A 26247-nucleotide genomic window follows, 5' to 3' on the forward strand; every position below is an offset into this window, starting at 1 on the left:
ACTTTATACATGCAGCTCACATCACTCACGTATCTTGGTCACTGCAGATCTCTAGAGAACTATCAGGTAATATATATCATCTCATGATAGAGGCAAGTGATACAGCACGTAGTTATATCCACATCTGACATTATACATGCTGCTCATATCACTTACGTATCTTGGTTCCCGAGGTGGCGGGAGATGATCTAAAGAGTTTATGCTGGGCTTAGTAATTGTTTCAAATGTCATCGAAAGAATTTGAAAGTTTGCTTGAAAAGATTGGACCAAAAATTGGGCAAAGTACGTACGGTGGTCGGAGTCCGCCGCCTGGCACGTCCCCACACCAACATGCAGCTTGGCCTTTAAAAGTTGAATAAGCTGATGGAAAGTGTTTAAACTATAGACACTAATTACAGTGAAATCTACAAAAAATCTATTTTAGTACCACTAATTGAATATTATTATGAAATAAACAACATATTAATCGGAAACTGTTACAGGCGAAGAAGGGGTTTATTGATTTTTGGATTCCACTCAAATCAAATCGTTTATTGCCAAAACAAATAATAGCAACATCAAGGTAAAAGTTTGAAAACTATTTTAATGAATTGGACTTAGATGATCGAAAAATTCATCAACATTGTATACAGCTAAACTACATAACATTGCTACTATGGTGTTCTTGAAAGACAGAATTCAGACATTTAATATTACTCGGCAACAAGTTAAAAGTTTTTTTCCCAAACTCACAAAAACTCACAATTGTTGACTTAAAATTACACTGATTTATTCTGAGAAAAGAGTGTTGCCTAGTGTTGTGGGAATGTGCATATTCGTTTGTAGGGAAATCATCCAAGTTAATTCTGATATACATTAAACAATCCAATACATACAAAGACACAACAGTTATTTTATGCTCTCTAAACAAAGGCTGACAATGAGTCCTAGAACCAACACTAAGCATCACTCTAACTGCTTCGTTACTACACTTTCAGTAACGAATGTTCTCAGCAAATGCACTTCCCTGAGGAGATTCCAAAAAGCCTTGAAGAAAGTGGTCTCTTTTGACACTGGATAGGTCTTAAGCGTAACAACGTAATCATAGAACAAGACTATGACTGTATTAGTTCGGTTGAAAAGGCTAAACTATTGAAAGTTAAATGAAAGTTACTGTATAAAAATAACATTAAGTGTAAATGTTAGAGGCCGAGTCAAGGTAAGCCATTTTAATTCCTAAATTTAGTCTGGCACCGTCTGAATTCGTATTTCTGAGACAAAAACATTCCTTTCATATACATCTGGCTCATATAAAATATAAAAATATACACAAAAACACTTACAAAGGTAAAGCTAGACCATCCAACGCTTGAGGCCTTCATGATCAATACGCGTCAATACCGCAAGGGTTTTTATAAACGGTAAAGGTGAACTCAGGGTAAATGTAATCGTAACAAATGTTTTAGGGAATCCTTAAATAGTAAATCGAAGTTTAATTATTTAATGTTTTATTGATTTCCTTATATTGATTACTTTTCTAAAAAACCATTAATTCATTTTTAAAAGAAGAATGTTAATTTTTTTTCTGTGCGAAATCTCACAGATTCTCCTAGTAAAATTTATTATATATCGTCTGATCAATTAGTGAGTACATACCATTACTTCTCTTTCCCAAGATTATTTTTACTAAATGAGATAATTATCGTGTTTAAATTACATGGTAATATATTACCTCTTGAGTAGATACAGCTTTAATTACAGGTTACATTAGCTTGAACAATGTAATTATTTGTTTAATAGCAAACAACTACGTTTACAGTATTTTAATTTAATAAACATTCTATCTTTTTAGAAACTTTAATTTACAAAATTAGACAAGATAACATATTGATTGTTCTTTTTTTGTACAATTCAGTATGCATTTCCTTGGGAACACTGTGTTCTACCTTTTGTTGGTCGGTTTCCCCAATCGCCTTGGTCAGATTTCTCTAGAGACCTGGTCAGACATGCCACTCGTAAATTATTCACCTAGTTTTGCCTATACACGTCACAGAAGGTCCACCAAGTCTAGTTTTGTTGTTTTGGATAGCCATTTTTCGTAGACAATTTAGTTACGTACCAATTAAATGATTACTAACCAAATCGATTAATAATAATCAATTTCATTCTTAATAAATAATTAAAGCTACAATCATAATTTTGAAAGTGGGAGTATTTTCTACCCTCTACTGAATCAAAATCTCATAAAGCAAGTGGGTGAGTTGAATACTAACGTAAATTTATGTAGCCTTCCCAGCTATGAATATTTCCTTTAGTCAAAATGAAGTCGTAAATATGTGTGACGTAGGTGTTCAACGCCATATTCAACACGTTTTACAGCAATAACTCGGCTTTAGAATAATTCTAATATTTCGTTGACGTATTTGCGTTGATGAGGGTCAAAATTATTATATTAAGTGACATTTTTAGTTGTGTATGTTGATATAGATAATTATTGTTAGTCATTAAAAGTGCATTCCAACATAAATAAAATCAGGTGTCTACAATGTACACTAAAAAGAAGAAAAAATTTCACTTTTCCTGATAACGTTCACAACGACTGGGACGTAGGATATGACACAACTTTCTTGCTTAGCGACGAAAACTCTTTTATTTTTAATTTTATACAAAGCACTGGTAATTACATTAAATATGCACATTTTATTTCAGCTCACTAAATAGTTATTGTTGTAATAACCGTGCTTTTAAATAGATCTGTAAGTATTCCTAGATAGCGTAGTAACTATTTGACCGAATAAGTTTCAACCTTTGACTGATACTTTTGTTTTCAAAACACACCATAATCAGGATTTGGGAGTTTTTATGATTTATTCACATTACATAGTGAATGATATGTAACATTTTCGAGAGATTTCTTCTTCTTATGCTTCAATTTAGACATATTTGATGATCACAACTTAGGTCTTAATTGAGGCATAAGAAGAAAAATTTGCCTATTACCAACAAACTTGTAAGTTTTCAAATCAGATGTATAAATATTTTAAATACAGTTAAGGCTTTATATATGCAAATAAGTTATATTCCAATACTTTTTAATGAAATCTACATAATTTATTTTATCCAGACCATATTAAAATACAGTAATCCGAGAACTTTATTTAGACTGTTTAAAACAAATTATTGGTTCGTCAAGTAGAATCGTAATACGAACTGACCAAGCTTTGTGAACACTGAAAAAAGCCTGAAAAACATGTCTCACCTCCAATTTTGTTAATACGTTTGATTCAGCCACGCATTGATTAGCTCTAAAACCTCAACGATCAAGTTTTATCATCCTGCAATCTAATTACTGGACCACTTTATTGTTATGTGATCATCCGAGCCGTATTTGACGGTTATCGATATCGATATTGATATTGGACGTCTGTAAAATTCGGATTGTAGTGGAGGTTGAATTAATTTAATTAGTTGAGGAAAAGGTTTTGTATTACATTCAAAGCCTATGTTTATGGTGTACTGCAAAATTATGATTCAAATAGACTAAAAATAAAGTGACTTAATTATTAGATAATGAACCACAGCTTATATACAAACGTGTGCAAATGTGTTATATAAGATTTTATCATTGATACCTGTAACCTCAGGTATTCAATTAGATTTAAATGTATTTTTGAGATCAACCAAACTTTAAGATACTAAGACCCCCCTCCTTTAGGATTTTATTAGTTATAGTTATTTAGTTTAGTTTTGCATAACACCCTTTTTCTTTTTTTGTATATTTGGTTGTGTAATGTTATAAATGTGGTGGAATAGATTCATTCATTCATTCATTGATAATAACTAATACTGTATTTTTGTGTGTTTATAGGTATAATAATATTTGGTAAGAAAAAAAGTGTAAATACAAATTTACTTGGTGAAATTATTAGTTTTAGAAAATCTAAGATAAAAATGACATTCAAAATGCTGAAGTAGGAGAATAAATAGTTGAAGCAAGACAGCAAAGGCTTCCGCACCATATAAAACTTTCAATGCCAATTTATGGATGCTACCTTTCTGGGACTGCGGAGTGTTTTATGGCAGGATTTAGCGGCAAATTGTTTTCTCACCATAAAAATTTACAAGACTCTGTTGCTGCTTGGATAAAGCTCTTATCTAATAATATTAATAACCTGAGTAAAATATTAGGGTTGATTTTCAAAAGACACAATAGTTATTTAACTAAAGGTTCTCTTTGTATGTTACTCCCAGCGGTCAAATAAGAGCTTGTGTAATTGCTGGCTACTGCATGGATATTAAATACAGATGAAATATCATAATACAGATTTAATAGATGTTTCGGACAAGAAAATCTCGTTCAAGAACCTTTTTTCATTGTATATTCAAATATGGAAAAATTACTTTATAAATAAAAGTCAGTAATGAATTACTAAGTTATTTTAAAATCATCAGCATATTTATTTTTTTGGCATTAAGCCATTTTTTGTTTAATAATTGTTACTTGTTATATAATTTTAAAAAGTACATTGCAGCTTTCGTTTGGTTGTTCCCATTAAGTTTGTATCAACAGAAATGGTAGTTGTCCCTTTATTTTCCTTGTGTTTGGAGTAAGCTTGGAAGGGATAAACTTGTGTCTCCCAATTCACCTACCTATATCCTAGAACAGAAACTTTCCGCTTGACTTGACTTTTAAAATTTATATTCATATACAAAGGTATTTTCAATATAACTCCTATTGAAACTGTTTAGACAACTTTATGGTTACATTTTGTAAAAGGAATTTTCCACACCTTATAGTAAAAACTTTCATAGATACGAATCATTTATCTTTCAAGTCTACGACATAGATTAATGTAAAATAATAGTAGTTTATTTACGTTTACTTTCGTCCCAGTTCAATATAAGTTGTAGTATCTACAACTACAACTTTTATTGATCTGGGTCGAAAGTAAAGGTAAATGAAGCACTATTATTTTATATTTGTCTTACCAGTTCAGGGGCAAGCCTCAACAATAGTTAATGGTTTATTGGGCAGAGTTGAGTCAATATCCCAATTATGTAAGTAAAAGGGTCTTCATGAATACATAGTATAATAAAAGAATGTAAAGGTAATATTACAATCATTACGGGATTTATGATACAACTTCGCACTTAGGATTAAATAGCGAGTTATTTAATGTGTTTTTGTTCAAAATATTTATATATTTATTCAAAATATAATTTATTGAATAAAAATTATAAATAATTAGTATTACTAGTAAAATAATAATTTCCTTTTATTGTGATAAATAATAATATATATTTAATTTCTAATCTACTATTGTCATATCCAGTTTATTCACGTGATTTGTTTTTCCTATAAAATAAATCAAAATATAAAGTCTAAGGATTTACGCGGAAATTAAAAACAAACAGAACTCCAATCTCTCGAGAAGATTGGAGACCGATTTATACTGACACTTTTCCAATGCTGTTTTAATCTAAAGGCTCTCAAGATCTAAATTTTATCCTTATTTTTATTAGTTTAGAAAACTACCATATTCACGTTTTGGTTGGCTTAAACTTGTAAAATATCATTTACAAATAATTACCTATTTGAAAATGTTAAAACTCACATTTTTATTGAAACTGTAAAAACAACCAATAAGAGTTTTTAAAAGCTACATGTTTCTGTGCACGAAAAAACATCTGATTTAATGCCTTTCATAAACATAGGCTATAAGGTAATATGTTTAGTTTAGGTAATTTGTTTCGTTTCTTGGCCCTAAAATCTTCCAGTGAGGAAAAAATAAGCCTCTTTCTACGAGTTACCTTGAGAAACTACAACAGTTATGAAAGATGTCTAGAAATATTTTTTTTTTACCAAAAACATGCATAGGTAAGCTCACATACATTCATAGTACTATTCTTTCAGTTGTGTGTGAAGCAGTTATACTTATAACTTTGTGTAGCTTTAATAAATTGTGTTAGTCTTAATAATAAGGTATTTATGATATCCATATGATAATTTGTTTGAACATGGTGCTGTTTCACTTACCAATATAAAGTATCTTCTACGGAAACTATTCGTAAGAATTATGAATCAAATGTCATAACAAACACTATAGTCACAACTACAAGTATACAATTGGTACTCAAGTATACAATTTGTACTCAAGTATTCACGTGAGTGAGTTTTATTCTCATGCACGTGTAAGCTCCGTTAAACACAAGATCACATCAGTTGTCAAGTAGGCTAACGACCATGAGACCTGCAATGCTACAGTGAATACGTTACATCAATAACAAAAATAATAAAAACTGAAATAGAGATAACACAACTTATTTTGGTGACTTAATTACAATACAACAAAAAACTCCTAATTTGTGCATCCAAGCTCATTAATTCTATGTGTAAGATATACTGTCATTCAATTTAAAACCATGTGTGTAGCCCCTGAGCTGTTGGACATAATATAACCCTTTAAATAACCCTTTTCGAGATTATCTCGAGAAAGTTATTTTAGCAGCTACAAGTTCCTGAATGTAAAATAGTGATTAAAACTTTCTTGGAATGTTTAATATCAATTAGTTTGAAAAGTTGTAGGAAAATGGTATTTGTAGTAAATATGGTGACAGGACTTCAAAACTCCAACCGTGGCGAGGTGTGGTGGAACGTTCTTTTCGTTTTAGTTCGTACAGGCGTGATTCACAAACAGGTTGTGTTGTTGTAACCAGGGTGAATGCTTTTACTATATTTAATACAAGGTTTTATATAATTACATTTAAAAATTATATTCAAGCATACTCATTTAAACCATGTGCTCTTTAGTTTTTCACTAAAAATATGTTTATTTTATAAAGAGTTTGGTAGCTTCTTTTAAACTAGCATTTGTACGTTCACATAGTTCTCACTCTAGCCTGTGTGTAGAACGTATCCAGCAAAGCGAGGGCTTTTTCATTATTATGTCCATCTCCATCTCCATCTCAATCTCCATCTTCATTTCCATAGAAGAAGTTAGTTCGTATAATTCTGTATAAACTCTATAATGTCATAATAATTATTCAAATTATTAGCCAAATCCCACCGTCCAAATTTTAGTTTCTTAATTCTATCTTATTCGAAAAGTATGTTATTATTTTGTTCAATTTATAAAAAAAAAACATGTCTGTTAAATTTTTTCGTGTTCTCGTTTGTGTGTAATGGTTTGCTATGTCTCCTATCATTCCCAAGAATCAAAAGGACGTCAATTAATTTTTATCCTGGGATTCTGCTAGAACATTTTGTAGGCTCATAAGCCGTTAAGCTCGAAAATGTAGTCGCTTGAGATGAAGATTGTGTGATGAAGTTTGTGATGAAGATTGGTGTGAACTCAGTACCGGTAACCAACAACGCTACTGTACCATCATCATCGTTCACACCTGGGAACAGCTAATTAAATTAAATTTAAAAATAATGAAAAACCATTCAACGAAATTTTGAAACAATTTAATGTTGCAGTTTCGTCAACCTCAACACTTAGAATATTTCTTCTGAATATACTTAGCGTGCTCCACCCGACCTCGTGTTTGCACGACCTGCAGAGACGGGTTCAACTTTGCCCGCTTTGCCGCAGCAGTTAAACACCTACTGAATATCCCGGCAAAATACCCGCTATAACCCCGACACCCTCAATATATATTGTAAACACAATATTAAACGAAATTTGTATCCCTAAAACTCTTTATTGCCACCCACGGGAGCCCTAGCATACGCTAAAGCGGACTTATACAAGTTCTAACACCCGACAAAGATCCTACCGTGAGTTTTATGTCTAAAAGGATAAAATGAGGGTTTATCGCTAAATAATAAAAAATAATAGTACACACTATTAAGATAAAGCCGGCGAATTACCTGTATACTCCAGGGATCTTCACTGACACACTAAAGCACACGTTTAGCAAAATCACTAAAGCAATCACTCTTTCAAAGCAAGACACGTCCTAACACTGGAAATCGCAGAATTAGAATGTCGTCGCATACCTAGCCCACAAGGGATCTCCCTACTTCCCCCTCCCTAACCCCTTAGGGATGGGGAATCAGCTGATTCACTTCCCAGCTGATCGGTGACGTCACGAGTTCAAAATTGGCGCTGTCACAACACAACGCCAAGACAGCCGACTAGTGGTACAGGTTATGTTGTTACTGTTGTTATTCACCTGCGCCGACTGTGAAATTATACTGCGGAACTTTAATATCGTCTCTGGTTTAAGCAAAAAGTATAATTTCCACCCGTGACGTGTAGCTTAGTGTGCGACAAAGTGTATGCATGTTATGTAGTGATATTGTATTTGTGATCGCGGTTCACCACCCTAGCCTAACCAACAACTTTGACCGTACTTCCCAAAGGTGTATATTAGGCATGGGGGTTACACGGAAACGGTTTATCACTTGTTTTGTACACAACGATGCAATACTGTGACTTGTGAATCTCAAAAATAGTGTCTTTAGTGATTTTGCCCAAAAGTGAGGTTATCTCTACTTCAACCCTAGGATAGGCCTAGAACAGCCTATTTACCTTACCATGATAGGTTTACCACTATCACCAACCAGGTAAGGAATAGGCCTACTGATAATTAAATAATAAATATAAAAACTTAACCCCTCTATAATTTTGACCCATTACACCCCCCTCCTACTTCGGGGAGCAAAAAAAAACCAACAAAAAAAAAGATTCCATGCCTAGGGTTTGAAAAAAAAACCTAAGTCACCCTTTCCACAAAAGGCTTCAGATCCTTCACGTGAACCACATGAGGGGTTTTAGAGCTAACGTCTTCCACCTCGTAGACATTCACCCCCCGTTTACCGGTAATTACGCACGGACCGTGAAACTTTGGAGCCAGTTTGCCTACCACGGCATCCGCCGCGGACGATAGTACGTGCGCTCTTCGCAAAACCCGGTCACCGATCTCATAAGTCACCTCACGCCGCCTCAAGTTATAATATTTGGCCTGGCGTTGGTACGCAGCTTTGAGGTTATGATGGGTTTGGCTATAGAGCTCCCGGAAGGTTTTACAACGACCTTCATAGACCTCACCCACCGATGGTTCAGCCTCCTCCCCGGAACTCTCAAAGGACGTCCCGTAAATCGTTTTTGGGGGTTTTAACTCCCTCCCAAAACAGAGCATCCCCGGGGAGAATCCGGTAGAGTCATGTCTAGCGGTGTTCACCGCAAACTGGAACTCTTCCAACAGCCGGTCCCACCCCTTGTGATTGTCCTTCACAAATTGGGCAATCATGGTTTTCACCACCCGATTCGGACGCTCAACCGGATTTGACTGAGGGCTATACGGGGCCGTGGTTTGCAATTGCACGCCCCATTCAGCGGCCAGGCTGCGGACTATTCGAGAGACAAACTGCGTCCCATTGTCGCAGATCATCACCTCTGGAGCCCCATAACGCAGCAACACTGTCTTCAATTTCTGGGACACGTTCTGGGCGGTTGCGGCTCCTATTGGAGCTAGCTCCAGCCACTTACTAAATGTGTCCTGTATCACCACCAGAAACCGATGGTTATACCGTGTCCTTGGCAAAGGTCCGATGAGATCCACAGAAATTGTTGACCAGGGACCCTTTGGGCGTCGGAAATACATTTTACCGGCGGGTTTTGTTTGCGCCACCTTGAAGGCTTGGCATTGAGGACAACTCCGGACATAGATTTTGACATCTCCCCTCCAACCCGGCCAGTAATACCGAACGGCCACCCGGGCCATCGACTTCTTTACACCCAAATGCCCTGCCGTCGGTAAATCGTGGTTCTCTTCTAAGACAGCTCGCACCCGGTCAGGGGGAACACACATCTTCCAGACTGGGTTTTCTGCATTGCCAAAGGAGCGGTATAACTGTCCAGCCCTAACACAGTAATTCTTAAACCTACCGGGCCGGTTAGTCAACAATGCGAACATATGTTCGTACCATCGATCTTTAACAAACTCCTCGTCCGGTTCATTATCACCAGGAACGAGTGTAGACGCGCCAGTTTCATCACCTAACGGCATAGAGTCCACTGATGGCTTGTCACCCTCGACAGCCTCACTACCTTCCACGGCAGCCACCCCCGTTGGGTCAAGACAGGCTTCGTCACCCAAATCACTTGGCCCCAGGCCCACTGGATACCTGGATAAGGCGTCGGCTACCCTGTTTAACGTGCCTTTGCGGTACTTGATTTCAAAATCATGTTGCTGGAGCTCCATGACCCACCGAGCTAATCTACCGCTCGGTTCACGTAGTTTCATGAGCCAGCTGAGAGCAACATGATCTGTAATCGCCACAAAGTGGTAGCCTTCCAAGTACGGTTTAAACTTCCTGACTGCCCAGACCAAGGCAAGACACTCCTTCTCTGTGGTAGAGTACTTGGATTCCTGGTCAGTCAGCAGACGGCTCGCATACGCGATCACCACCTCCTTGCCCTCAACTTCCTGGGTCAAGGCGGCACCCAGCCCCACATTCGAGGCGTCAACCTGCACCGTGAAAGTTTTACTGAAGTCGGGGCAGGCCAATACGGGAGAAGAGCACAAAAGCTCCTTTAACTTCCGAAACGCAGACTCTTGCGCATCACCCCATTGCCACTTTGCGCTTTTCTTAAGCAGATATCGTAGAGGCGCCGACACCGTCGCAAAGCCTTCAATAAAGCGCCGATACCAGGACGCCAGACCCAAGAAACTACGCAGCTTCTTGATATTGGTAGGTATCGGGAACTCACTAATCGACTGGACCTTCTCAGGGTCAGTGGTTATCCCCTCAAAATTTACCACGTGTCCAAGATACTTTAACTGGCGTTTGCAGAAGTGGCATTTTTCGGGGTTCAACTTCAAGCCAGCAGCACAAAGTCGGTCAAATACTAGTTTCAGAAGTTCGAGGTGCTCCGCAAAGGTCGTCGACACCACTACCAAGTCGTCAAGGTATGCAAAGACCTTATGTTCAAGTTCAACACCTATAACCATATCGAGCAACCTCTGAAACGTCGCACCGGCTGAGTGTAATCCAAAGGGCATAACGGTAAACTGGTACAGCCCTCGGCCGGGAACCGTAAACGCGGTTATCGCCCGGCTTTCAACTGCCAGAGGTACCTGCCAATACCCACTCTTAAGATCCAAGGTGCTGATGTACTTGGCTTGGCGTAACTTTTCCAGGATTCCATTGATCCGGGGTAAAGGATACGCATCCTTAACTGACGAGTCATTTACCGATCGCATGTCAATACAAAATCGGTAGGTGCCGGATGTTTTCTTAATCAACACCACCGGTGAGCTCCAAGGACTCGTGGAAGGCTCTATCACCCCTTGCCGCAGCATATCGTCAACCTCTTGGTCAATTATGGCTTGCATGGCGGGGTTACGCGGGTAATACCGCTGTTTAATGGGCACTGCACCCTCTTTGAGCCGAATTTTGTGCTCAACCAGCGAAGTCAGTCCCGGAACTGCCTCAAATTTTGGCAACTCGACTCTCAGGAACTCTGCCAGTTTCTGTTCCTCCTCTGGTGCAAGAGCGTCAATCGCGCTGAGGTTATTACCACCCGTCCCCATGACCTCAGTAGGCAAAATCACCCTTCGATCAACGCAGATCAGGTCAAGCTCCTCTAAACACCTCATGCCCAGAATCAGATCGCACGTCAAATTTGGGACATAATACGCCTCCCAGGTATGGGCTTGTTCGCCCACCCGGCCTGAAAGCTGGTACAAGGATCCCGCTTCACGGCTCGAACCATCAGCCATTCTCATTACTACACTGACGGTGGTGGGGTTCACACCCCTGTCGACAAGGAGTTTCTTAATTCGGGACCCTATAAGATTGACACTAGCCCCAGTGTCGACCAGTGCTCGGAAGGTTTCGCCAAACAATTCAACCTCCACAAAGGGTCTAACGTCACCCCGGTCGACACCTTCCACGGCTCCCGTGAAACTCTTCACATATTCGAGCCACTTATGCCATTCGCGGGAGGTCGTGTGTCGTGTTGCTGCCCCGGACTCGGCTGACCTCTGGGGCTCTGAGTCCGGCCACCGTTTCCCGCACGACATCCGCACCGGTACGTGGTAACGCCCTCCGTCTTGCAAAAATAGCAACGCACCCTCTTAGGTTTCGGGCAATGCCTAAAACGGTGGCCACGCTGATCGCAATTCCAGCACACTAATCCACTCCTTTCCGGGTTAAGCATCGGCCTCAGGTTCTCGCCGCTGGGCGCACACCTATTCAACTCTGGCATTGTTCTGGGTTGAACACCCCGCCGAGTTTCAAGACCAGCACAATTTACATTATTTACCGCAGGACCGGAAGTAGCTATCGTCTCCCCCTTAGCGCAAGCATCGACACCCTCGGTTAGCATGGGTTTAACCGCAGCGTGGTCAAACACCCGCTCCATCCTACGCTTTGACACATAAGCCGTTTCCGGAACAAGAGCTAGAGACGGAGGAGGGGGAGGCCGAAAAGTACTTCGATCCCTCAAGTACGCCTCATATTCCTCGGCCCTCCGAGTTAACTCTGGTATTGTAGCAAAGTCACTACGCCGTACCATAAGTTTATAATCGGGCTTCATATTCGTGTAAACTAGGTTTAACTTCTGCTGAGCAGAGAATTCACCACTGCGCCGAATCAGGGTTGATATCGCAGTGAGATAACAGCGGAATGACTCGTTATCACCCTGCGTACGCTTGCGAATTTCCTCGTCAAGGTAGCGTCGGTATCCGGGAGGATAAAACTGGGTTTCAAAATCAGCCAGAAAATCAGCGAAACCAACCCAAAAACTCCTCTGGTTCCGATACCATAACAGAGCTTCCCCTTGAAGCAGCTCTGGCATTGCTCTTAACACCTCCTCATCGCTCAAGGAGTAGGTTTCTATCAGTTCACCAAGCCGCTCAACAAACGAGACGGGATCTCTTCTCCCATCGAATCGCAAATTCCACTTCCGCACAGAATCACAAATCGAAGTAAACTCGCGACTACGCTTGTCAAGCATCGGTTGATAATAGGTAGAAGTCGTAGGCAAAGTTAACTCTCTATTTCGCCTAACCGTATCACCACTTGGCTGTCCAGAAAACCAAGGCGCAGTACTCGGTCTATCACGGAAGTTGTTTTCTCCCACCGGCCTAGGTAGCCCATCTGTATACGGCGTATAGTTGCCCGGCTGTAGGTAAGGACGAGCATCTGACCGGGTTCTCAAAATTGAGTCACCCCACAAGGGCTGAGCCACGCCCCCAAGACAGGGCTGAAGACCTACTCTAGCCGAAGACACCCCGGTTGCAGAGGATACGGGTTCAGGCTGAATTTCAGTCGTTATAGGCCGTTGGAATCCGTCACTAAAGGTGACAAGGCTACCGGTCAAATTAAATGGGCCAGTCTCCTTACGTAAACCGTCTATGGTTGACGTCTTTGGTTCTGACGCGGTTCTCAACACCACGGCCAAGGTCTGCCTAACTGTGTCCACGTCAGTGCCAGGCGGAAGCCCCAGCATTTCACAAACACTATCCGCAACAACATGTTTGGCGTCCGACCCCACATTCTCGCCTGGGAAGGAGGGAGGACGTTGATCACCCCCAGAAGCACTCTCAGGCATGTAACCAGGTTCATGGCCCGTAGCCGTCACCCATGTAGGCTGTTGGGCTTGGTTAATCATACCAGCCTGAGACAAGAAAGGCCACTGACTCTTAGGGTCCTTCCAGAACTGGCAAAACCTTCTCCTCAGATCTTCCACCTTCCCTCGAGTGTCTAGTCCAAACCTCTCCATCTCACGTGTGAGGTCCTCTTTACGCAATTCGTGGATCCACCCCACGCGAGGATCATCGAACGGAGACCTCAAGCCTTCACCCAAAATTGTCGGGTTTGTCCTTGGGATCACCCCTAGAGTCGCAGGGGGTATTACATCCCGCGTGACATTGAGAAGGTTCGCAGTACTACTGGTAGTCACCGTAAAGGTCCCAGCGCAAGTTGTCACTACTACCGGTACCGTGGTAACGGTTTGAGCAACCGACGACTCAACCTCAGTGGTATTCGGCATGACCGTAACACGGGCCTAATCAGATAAAGTCAAAAATAAAATAAAAAATTATTAAATTTAAAAAAAAAATTAAATTCGCCCACGTCTATGTATAGGTGTTATCACACTTAAACCCTTATCACCAGTTATAACAGTTAAATAAAATGCCTAAGTGCCAACAAGCTATTTAAAAGAATAATAAAGCAAGTACTAAATTATCAAATCAACACCAAAATAAAAAAAATAAAATTATACTATACACCCCACAACAATAAATGCAGGTTCAATAAATAAAAAATATACAACTGACGATAACTGGTTGCTAAGATAAGCACAAAAGTATCGGCCAAAATTGGCTATGCTGCGTGGGCTAAATAAATTCACAACCACAATTTTAAATAATAATTGGTCGTTAACTAGTTTTACTTGGTCTTTAGTTAGCCTAAAAACAAGCGCTAGTTCCCTCCAACTGATATAAACCAGCTCAAACTAGAGTTAGAATACACTAGGTATATGCTAACTAACTAAAATTAAAACACAACTCCAGTAAAACTAAGTCCAAATCAATCAAAAAATGTCTACTCGTTCGGGCGCCAATGTAACGTGCCGTTTTTCCCGCTCGGAATATATGCGCTATTCCGTAGTTAAAGCGGGAAAGACGTCACCAACTCTCGCCAGCGGATCGCTCAAGTCGGCGTGCTGGGAAGTTTCCAGGGTTCAGGTAAAAATAATTTATTTAATTAACGCAACAACCTAGCACAGGTACAGATTTGTATTTACGCAAAAATGTAGTCTGAATCAGGTGTGAACTCAGTACCGGTAACCAACAACGCTACTGTACCATCATCATCGTTCACACCTGGGAACAGCTAATTAAATTAAATTTAAAAATAATGAAAAACCATTCAACGAAATTTTGAAACAATTTAATGTTGCAGTTTCGTCAACCTCAACACTTAGAATATTTCTTCTGAATATACTTAGCGTGCTCCACCCGACCTCGTGTTTGCACGACCTGCAGAGACGGGTTCAACTTTGCCCGCTTTGCCGCAGCAGTTAAACACCTACTGAATATCCCGGCAAAATACCCGCTATAACCCCGACACCCTCAATATATATTGTAAACACAATATTAAACGAAATTTGTATCCCTAAAACTCTTTATTGCCACCCACGGGAGCCCTAGCATACGCTAAAGCGGACTTATACAAGTTCTAACACCCGACAAAGATCCTACCGTGAGTTTTATGTCTAAAAGGATAAAATGAGGGTTTATCGCTAAATAATAAAAAATAATAGTACACACTATTAAGATAAAGCCGGCGAATTACCTGTATACTCCAGGGATCTTCACTGACACACTAAAGCACACGTTTAGCAAAATCACTAAAGCAATCACTCTTTCAAAGCAAGACACGTCCTAACACTGGAAATCGCCGGATTAGAATGTCGTCGCATCCCTAGCCCACAAGGGATCTCCCTACTTCCCCCTCCCTAACCCCTTAGGGATGGGGAATCAGCTGATTCACTTCCCAGCTGATCGGTGACGTCACGAGTTCAAAATTGGCGCTGTCACAACACAACGCCAAGACAGCCGACTAGTGGTACAGGTTATGTTGTTACTGTTGTTATTCACCTGCGCCGACTGTGAAATTATACTGCGGAACTTTAATATCGTCTCTGGTTTAAGCAAAAAGTATAATTTCCACCCGTGACGTGTAGCTTAGCGTGCGACAAAGTGTATGCATGTTATGTAGTGATATTGTATTTGTGATCGCGGTTCACCACCCTAGCCTAACCAACAACTTTGACCGTACTTCCCAAAGGTGTATATTAGGCATGGGGGTTACACGGAAACGGTTTATCACTTGTTTTGTACACAACGATGCAATACTGTGACTTGTGAATCTCAAAAATAGTGTCTTTAGTGATTTTGCCCAAAAGTGAGGTTATCTCTACTTCAACCCTAGGATAGGCCTAGAACAGCCTATTTACCTTACCATGATAGGTTTACCACTATCACCAACCAGGTAAGGAATAGGCCTACTGATAATTAAATAATAAATATAAAAACTTAACCCCTCTATAATTTTGACCCATTACAAAATACTGTACTGTGCATAAACAATGTTTGATTACAACACAAGAAGTGACGGTAGTTAAAATACACTCTGTGAAGCAATTAAGGTGCTTTGTTGTCTGCATAATTAATTAACTGTATTGTTTTCTTATTCAACCAGATAAAGCCTGCATGATCTAAACTTTACCAAACAGTCTTCGGTACAGATTAAACTTTTATTCTTGTTTTAACTTAAATTAACAAAAGTCTTTTGCAAAATGTTTTCTAATAGAGAAAATGTCGTATCAACCACTGTATGGAAATATAGGTTTATAGACCAGTCATTAGAGGTTCAAATAGGGTGGTCAAATTGCAAACGGTGGGGTAGTAAATTTTATTTTTGCAACTTGTATATATGGGTATTAGGAAGAAAACACCAAAAATGGTAGCACCAAATATGTCGGGGCAACTTTTGGCAGGCTAAAAACCGTAAAATATGGGGGTTTTATGGGATAAAAATGGATTTCTCCATTTTTGACCATAAAAACACAAAGTTTCATAACTTTTCTCCAAACAATTTTGTAGAGCATAAAAAAAGAAATGGTTTTGTGTATTGAAGCGTTGTTGTATGCCCAACGGTTACGGAGATAATTAAAAAAATTGTAAATTTAAAATTCCCATGTTATTCTTATGGAGAATAAATGAACTGTTTTAGTTATAGTTCGGCCGCTTAGAAAACGACCTCCTCCAGCATTGGTTTAGCATTAGCGCACAGGTCGTTTTCTAAGCGGCCGAGCTATAGTTTGTTAATTTATTCATATAATTAAACCAAATTTGGAAATTGTGTTTATTCAAAACTATTATTGACATTGCAATAAAAAAATGCATATCTTCCCTGTAGCAGCAAACCTAAGTAGCCTACTCAGTAAAATTAATATTAACAATTAAATAGGAAATAAATCTGACAATTTTTAGGGCATATTTAATTAGAAATTTAGCCTGGTAAATGTAAATTCACTTAGTCTGCAGGTTTGCTGCGGTGAGGGTATTTTGTTGTTTTCCATTTTTTATCTGTAAGTATGCACAGTAGTGTGTTCTAGCAAAAAGGTTACTAAGTAACAAATTAAAACCCCATAAAAAACTTACAGAAGTCGTCCAAGTCGTTCGTAGTGGCGTCTGACGGTACTCATGAGTTACATAGTTTTGACAGTACAATTTCACATCCTGGTGAGTTACACTTTTTTAAGAGGCATTAAATAATAGTCATACATCATTGGTCAATGTATTTAAAAGGTCTCGTTCTCCACATTCCAATATCAGGTATGAATTGTCTTCATCGTCGTCAGCTATAGCTGGCATGACATGTTCGCGCTGTTGGCCACAACAGTGCTTGCAGATCGAAGAGCATTTCAGACCAGCTTTGCGAAAAGAGCACGCTTCAGCACAACCCTTCTTACAAGCGCAGGAAATGACGGTAAAACAATATTACAATTACCTAACGTAATTAAAAAACCTTAACTGTTAAACTAATGCTGAACAGCATTATTATTATTATTATTATTGTGATTTTTATATCAACAGTCCATCTTATAAACCGTAGCACAAAATATCTCTGATAATAAATTCAAAACATAATACAGGACGTTAATAAAAACCTTGTAAAATATGTTTGTATGTTAATTGTGGGTTTAATGCCTCTAAAAAAAGTGTGACTCACCATGATGTGCATTTGTACTGTCAAAACTATGTAACTCATGACACATGAGTACCTTCAGACGCCACTATGAACGCTTGGACGACTTCTGTAAGTTTATTATGGGTTTTTAATTTGTTACTTAGTAACCTTTTGGCTAGAACGCGCTATGGATAATAAAAAGGAAAAAAATCAAAATATCCTCGCCACGGCAAACCTGAAGACTATGTGAATTTCTATTTACCTGGCTGAATTTCTAATTAAATATGCCCTACAAATTGTCAGATTCATTTCCTATTTCATTAACATTAATTTTAGTGAGTACTTAGGTTTGCTGCTACAGGGAAGATTTTAAACGTGTTTTTTAGCGAACTTCCCAATAATAGGGAAATAGCTATTATCTTAGGTGGCACGGTAAGACCTAGGCCCGAGACCGATTTACTTTTTCATTTTGATGTCCCCAGAGGCCAAAAACACCATTAGTTCAAATTTTTTTATATGTTTACATAAGTTTTACGGGGGCTTTTATGGGGTAAAACATGTTTTTTCTCATTTTTGACCTCCAAACACAAAATTTCCCAATTTCTCTCTAAACCTTTTTAAAGAGCTTAAAAAACCAAATAATGTAGTATATCAAAAGGTTTTTCTAAGGTTATTAGTAACGGAGAAAATTAAAAAAAACTGTAAATTTAAAATTCCCATGTTATTCTTATGAAGAATATTGTGAAATTTTGTAGTTTGCTTTTTTATGGATATATTTTGATCAAACTTGGCCAATTTATTTATTTTATACTAAGCTATTAATAGTTTACAAAAAAATACACTTTATTACTTTCCTTTTAGCAGCAAACCTAGGTACTCATTAAACGTAATGTTATTTAAATAGATTTAATTGAAAATCAATTCAGACAAATGGAAACTCGCTTAGTCGGCAGGTTTGCTGCGGCGGGGGGATTTTTCTATTGCAATGTCAATAGCTTAGTATTGAATTAACACAATTTCCAAATTTGGTTTAATTACATAAATAAATAAACAAACTACAACTGTTTATTTATTCTTCATAAGAATAACATGGGAATTTTAAATTAAATTTTTTTAATTACCTCCGTAACCGTTGGGCATAGAACAACGCTTCAATACACAAAATTATTTCTTTTTTTAAGCTCTACAAAATGGTTTGGAGAGAAATTAAGAAATTTTGTGTTTTGGGGGGTCAAAAATGAGTATAATCCATTTTTATCCCATAGAACACCCATATTTTAAGGTTTTTAGCCTGCCAAAAGTTGCCCCGACATATTTGGTGCTACCATTTTTGATATTTACTTCCTAGTACACATATATACAAGTTGCAAAAATAATATTTACTACCCCACCGTTTGCAACAATCAACTCCTTTACTGACTGGTCTATTAGGCCGATATTGTTACTCCAGTGATAATAGTTTGTACTGTATCTAAATTGTAATGGAACTTAATAAAAACAATTCTTTATAAATACAAAAATGCGATGTATACATACTCCGAAACTGATCGCAAAAGACATAATCTTCTGCACAAAAAAAAAAGAAAATGAAAATAGCATATTACAGCAATGATCATAAAACCATTAGCCGGGTTGACAAATTTTTTAAACTAATGTTCTTTTGATACAACTTAAAACTTCGTCTCTATTTGTAATTAGTTGTGTTAGTTAACAACTCCCTTATAAAGATACAAACATAAAGCAAACAAAATATATATTCCTTTAACAAGGCGTAACAATGGTACTGACTTAATTACGTATCTGGTTTCTCTCCCCTTTAGTATGTATAATGATCTTCAGAATATTACACGTGCAATATAAATGCACATTCTTTGCCATATAATATTGGTTTTTTATGCTTTGTTTCCAGGCCTACACGGTTAGTTCTTAATTCAGATCCGACCTTTACTTCCAAGCATCTCTTAGTAAATTTGCTAGAAAACACCATTTTCACCCTCTTTTTTTTAGACCCTTTTCATTAAGGAAATCTATAAACTCTGAGAGAGTTGAATTAACTTTATAAATCCATTTATTTCTTATTTGAGCAAAAATATAAAGTTAAAAAGCGATTTCTATTTACACCTACCTATTTACTTGTGTTAACCTAATCTTATTTAAACTTTAGTCATGAAAATCACATTGGAAGTTTTATTACTGTATATGAATCAACATAAATAGATACAATGTTTTTCAGTGATGATTACATGGTTTATATTTATATAATTACCTATTGTTTGGATAGGATATAGTAATACATTTAGTACAATTAAAGTTGAACTCGCGAACTGGGTTAAAGTTTAAGAACCAATTTATAATAAATTATAAATCTATAACTAAATAAGAATGAAGTATATTATTTAAAAATGTTTGAGTTTTATCATACGAAATTGTAAAAGTTTGCATGCTGTAAATTATAGAGCTGCATTATTCAACAAATCTAATTATGATCGCGTATTTACTTTATACTAAAAAACAGCGATGTTCTCTTATAACCATTTCTGGATTTATACTCAAATTGAAGTATAAGAGAGTGGAGGCTGCAGAAGGTTATGCGACATATTAAAGTTGCACAGTCCTCCATAGTTACCACCTTACTAGAGTGGTGGAGGCGAGGAGATGGGTTGTTTTATTGCAAGGTTCTGCAGGTTTTATCTTTCTTTGTATTCCAACAGTGGTAAGGGACTTATATTGGATAATTGTACAGTAAAATAGAGATAAGAAGTAAATATTACCCTATTTCGCAGGGTAGTTTGTAGTTTGAAATATAATAGAGTGGTTCAAAAGTAAATTGCACCCCTCCTCAACTTTTGAACCTTTTGAGATACTTGGAATCGGTATTTTTGGAAGCCTTCTTAGATATGAGGAGCTACAACAATGATGGGTAATTTTAAAAATGTTTTCCATTTTAGTTGGGGTAGGATATTTGGGGGTAGCTCAAAACTTTAAAATTTAAAGTAATGTCGAATTTGGTTTCATTTTACAGGTCTTGAAAGAAACTAAACAATTAACATAAAGAAAATATAAATCTGACCACTTATAAGAAAATGGCAGTTAAAATTACTATTAATGACCAGTGTGTTAGTAATGTATAGCTACTCTTTTGTCAAAATTGTAAACCTTGTACTCTTTAGTTAATAAAATATTGAAACATCAGGATACTAGCGTTATGTTATCCACATTTACGTTATGACAGATGGGAAGTTATGACACTAGCACCGTCAACATAACGGGTTGTCGTTAACAATAAATCAAGTTATCGTTATAAATCTCTTGCGCCAACAAAGCGTCTTCTTGGAATTTCAATCAGAGTTTACGATATCGTAAACCTAACTGAATCTTCTTCCACGTGTTTCGCAGAGCAGATTTCATATAGACTCAGAAACATTCTACAATAATATAAACATTTTATTTGTATACGTGGAACAAACAAGCATTTATTGAAATTGAAACGAAAATTCTATCCACCAAAAAAAATCGTTCTATTCACGAACCAATTATTATAAATTAGAGTGTGATTCTAATGAACACTAAACAAATTTCATTGGAACGGTTTGATGGAAATTAAATAGCCCATATTTCATAATGTGGGTTTTTGTGACATCTTATAACTTTTGTTTGATTGTTTTGGTGCCAAATCTCCTAATTCACATTGCAAAAGATCGACATCTTCTACACCACAATTTTAGCTAGCCTACTTATAGTAAACAACGTATTTAGGTATTTACAAAGATGATAATCTTATAATTATGCACATATTCTTCAGTATAATAAATGTCTACTTTGCATTATTTATCCAAACAAATTACATTAACACAGGACAGCCTAATAATACTTTTGTTTAAGTACAGAATTATCTTGTATGCATTGTCCCTATTATCACAGACAGGTCTATTCTCTGTGCTATTATTAATAATAAACAGTGCATACACAATTAGTAAAAGGGTAATTAGTACACCTTTGTTTAAAAGTTGTTGTATGTATTTAGCGATTGAGAAAATCAAATGCAATTATAAGATCTGCAGTGTGTATCAGCAAATCAAATTCCCCTTACATTTCAGATATTAAATTATGATTGATTGCTAATGGTCAAACCAATATTTTTGTCAGCTGTCAAAAGTGATTGATTCGAAATTTAAAAACAATTATGGCTTTCGCTGTTTCTGAGTTCTGATTGATGCCTTGTAGGAAACTTTCATTTCGAATTATTCAAGGAATACTTAAGTCTACAGATATGAAGTTAAGTTAAAAGTAACATATGAGTAGTTTTAGTACTTAAGATTAAAAAAAAGATTCCCCTGACAATAGTTGTAATTAAGGTAATGTAAATATACATAACTAGCTGTACCCGCGGGCTTTGCCCCGTTTTACTTCATAAGTGAGCTCGTTCGCATGGCTCAATCACGTCCTGGTTGAAGTTTGTTCGCTACGCTCACTCACCTTTAGGTTGGAGCTCGTTCGCTGCGCTCACTTGCCTTCAGGTTAGCTCGTTCGCTACGCTAACTCGCCTCCGGGTTGAAGTTCGTTCGCTACGCTCACTCACCTTTTGGTTGCAAATTAGCTGTTGTCATAAATTTAAAAAAGAATAATAGTGCTGAACCCTGTTGGTAATCCTTGTAACTTTAATGCTATTGCACATCATAGAACAGAACCAACTTGTTTAATTGAAACAGCTGTTAAGATACATTAATTCCATTTAAATATGAGTACTCATAAGGTTAACATGGGAAACTCCAGAGCCACTGGGGCGGGGCCCGAGAGCCCGATCAGAATAAAAACCACTTAGTTTTCCTATTTAATGCCTAAAGAATCAGTGTACCAAATTTCAGCCTCCTAGGTAAATGGGAAGTGGGAGAATTAGTGATGAGTGAGTGAGTGAGTGAGTCAGTGAGGGCTTTGCCTTTTATATATATAGATAATTCAGCTTAAACCGACAATACTTAAACAGTGTACACTAAACAGTTCTATACAAACATACACTTAATTTAATTTGTAAACCTGGTAATAAGTTAAACCTGATACCACAGTATGGTTGTTAACACATTTTTATGTCTTTAACAAGTTTCACCATAAACTATCATAAAGCCTGATTAAGTGATCACATGACTATGAGTATGACAGCGTATATTATTACCAATAGTACAGACAACAAAGCTCACTTCCAAGTGTTCAGTTTCATTACCTGAAGTGCTTCTGATGTAACCTCAAACATTGCGAAACACTAACAAAGCCGCTTGTCGCTTCACACTTAGTAACAAAGTAGTACATTGTTTGTTTAGGACAACTCATGCAATGGCTTTGTAGATGAAGGGTATGATTTATTTAATGCTTTGCACGAGGAATAAAATTGGAAAATTGCTGCCACAAAAGTAGTGCAATCATTCTCTTTTCACTAGAGATTTTTCATTGCATTGCAAAACTATTGATGTAAATTGCGAAATGGTGGGTTTTAATGTACTGTGGATAGTATTATTTGCATTGGTATTTTCAGGCTGCAGTTATTTATTAGTTGTTTATCTATTTATTTATATACCGTTTATTTAAATACCTGTGCAAAAGTAGAATTATGAATATTTACGTATTTCTATGAGGTTTATCTATCAAGTTTTAATAAGTTATAAAATAAACCAAGCGATCAAGGAAGATCGTGTTTGAGGGATGTCTATGCTGAAAGGTGATCGTTCACGTTCATGTTCTCAGCTAAATCAGGAGTAGAAGTTGTAAGTGCAATTTCAACTGAACTTATTTAGAGAAACAGAAGTATTGTCAACTAACAAATATTTAATATATAATGACTAACATATAATGTAAATCAGTCCAAGTTTTAGTTGATAATACCCTAAAAGCATTACTTGGGAAAACAACGAGGGAAATTATTTGGTTTTCATAACAATTTATAAGCAATATAAACTTCAAACTATATTTCTTTATAGACGGAATAACTTTCTTGGAAACATTGGGAGTTTTGTTATTTCATGTCCTTAAACTAATAATATATGACCTTTGATGAACATTTTTTGGATATTTTTCAAATATAGTGTTTGAACTCTATTGAATCTATATAAACTTGTAGTTTAAAAATGAAAAAAATTGCTATACTTTTAATTTGAAAAATTTAGTCAATTGGTGTTGCACAGTACGTTTTTAAAACCTAATCCCTGAAACTAGTATATATAACAATAACAGTGCAATAGACGGCATAACAACTTGAAAAGTAAGATAATAGGCATGATATGGGTTTTGAGTGGACATTTTATGTTACTAAGTTTATTTAAAATTGAAAAAAAAAAACAACAAATACATTTATGATCCTCGCTGGAATGAAAAACAAGATTTGGTTAGCAAGAACAAAATGTACCTACTTTGAGGAAAGGATTCAAATAAGCACTTTGATTAATTAATTAAAGTTATAAATTGTAATTGCTATTTATATATTACATCATGTTTCACTTTAGAAAAAATACGTTTATATCATCCATTTATATCAAAATTATATCCTAGGGAATAGGAAGATAACAGGATAAGAATCTGGTAAAATGGTGCATAAATAAACCTGCAGAAAGGCGGCTTGCCAATAAATGTCAAGAAAATTGTAGTATATTTGTGGGAGCTAGTGAAAAAATGTTATTATAGCTTAAACACGGTTCATTCGATTAAAAACTGTTGCTTTGTTTATACAAGTAAAAAAAAAAATTAAAGAAACTACAGTAGTTTGAAATCTCAATAAACCTGTATACACCTTAAAAGTTGCAGTTTTGTTCTATGACAAGCCTCGATAACATGTGTAGAATATATCTTGCTGATAACCTTACTAAAAAATACAGTAATGCAAATATCTAAATTAATAATACAATTTAGAAATTTACCTTAATAAATTTTCTTGTTAAACGCCACTACTCTGAATATCTGTTTATGTGTACGACTAAAGTCATATTCGTTCGATAAAGAAAAGGACTCAATACGTTGTAAGTATACTATATAAGTAAGAATAATAAGAACTAGCAGATTACACATGTTTCTTATATAAATTATAAGTTACATCTTTACTGCTGCCGTAAACTATCAAAGATCCTTTACAGAAGAGGATGTAAACTCGTACAAGGTGTTAGTCACGTTGGTATCGTCGCTAATAAATCCATTCCACTCGAGAGAATCTTACACGACTAACTCTGCCACTTTGTCAAGTTTATGTTCACGTTCTCGCATTCGATATTCTCAACCGGAGGGATAACGTAGTCATTCTTTTTTGAAAATCACATGTTTGGTACGAACGCTAAAAAAACAAGATTTACGCTACATAAAGTCCCTTCTGCAAAATAAAACAATAATTTAAGAAACCCATTGTAGAGTGCTAAAAAATAGACCTTTTACATTTGTTTGTTGGGGACTATTTTTTACCAATGTAAGTACTAATTTGAAATTGATTTTAAATCCTGATATAAAATATTTATGGATGTAGCTTCATCCTATACCTGACAAAACAGTCTTAGGAAGTGGAAAATTTTTGGTTACATATTAAATCTGTTGGGTAAGTTAAAATTTCAAAATTGAAATAATTAGTTACAGTATCGATTATTTTTCCTTGACATACATTGGTAGGCCTACTGAACTAAAATCTATGTTTTAAAAGTAGTCATGGATTATATATCTTTATTCACGTAAATTATGAAAATAAATTACAAATATAAACAATAAACACAGAACCATTTAACGTTCTCCGATCTCTAAAATAGCTAGCAAAGCTATATCAGTTACATACCAGGAAGGAGCATGATTTTCGATATCTGCTGAAGCGTAAAAAGTTGATACCTGACAAAGGGATGGTTTCAAAAGCTTTTAGAAGATTGAACTTGTGATATTATCCACATGTGAATTTTCTCTTCAGTTGAAAGTTCACAAAAAAAAATACAGTCATCAATAGAATAATATATCATAAGATGATTATTTTACTAACAAATATCAAGTCAATGTCTTAGCATCATGAGATAAATTTGAGGTACATTTATTTAAACATCTATTAATAAATTTATTTTAGATATTTTATGGGAGTTTTTTATTATTTTTTTCCAGCATACAGTTTTGAAAGCTCAGTTAAACATCCGTTATTTATTTGTAAACCTTGAACAGTATAAAAGAGCATGGCGAGAGGGATTAGGAATAGTGTAACGTCTAATTGAACACAAGCACCTTAAAAACATTTTTTTTGTTCAAATCATTGGTATGTAGTAAAATGTCCAATTTTATTGACCACTAACATCTGGGGTTAGTTGTTGTAGTAGATAGATTGAAATGGAAAACATACTACATTGAGTTAATGGAATTTAATAAAAGAAAAACTATTAAACTTAATATTACTACAGCCCTGACAAAGACAACATTCAGGAACTATATGTCACTAGTTTAAAAGATTTTTCATTTTAATGGTCTCGGCTTGGATTTTTATGTCACGTAAAAAATTATTATAATTCATCTTAGATCAATATTTACCACACAATATTTCAGAAAACAGT

General features: G+C 36.4%; 1 protein-coding gene across 1 annotated transcript in view; it reads left to right on the forward strand.

Annotated features, from left to right (window-relative positions):
• Positions 1-14595: 14595 nt before the first annotated feature.
• The window catches only part of LOC129000261 (CCR4-NOT transcription complex subunit 1-like), a 110606-nt gene continuing 98954 nt past the window's right edge, over positions 14596-26247 (forward strand). The window contains exon 1 of the mRNA XM_054427222.1: positions 14596-14688. Within this exon, the coding sequence (XP_054283197.1) occupies positions 14596-14688 (93 nt within the window). The remainder of the gene's footprint in view (positions 14689-26247) is intronic.

The sequence above is a fragment of the Macrosteles quadrilineatus genome, unplaced genomic scaffold (genome assembly GCF_028750875.1).
Source record: "Macrosteles quadrilineatus isolate MER2022 unplaced genomic scaffold, UCM_ALF_1.0 Scaffold_8__2_contigs__length_117827958, whole genome shotgun sequence".
In the NCBI taxonomy this organism is placed as follows: domain Eukaryota; kingdom Metazoa; phylum Arthropoda; class Insecta; order Hemiptera; family Cicadellidae; genus Macrosteles; species Macrosteles quadrilineatus.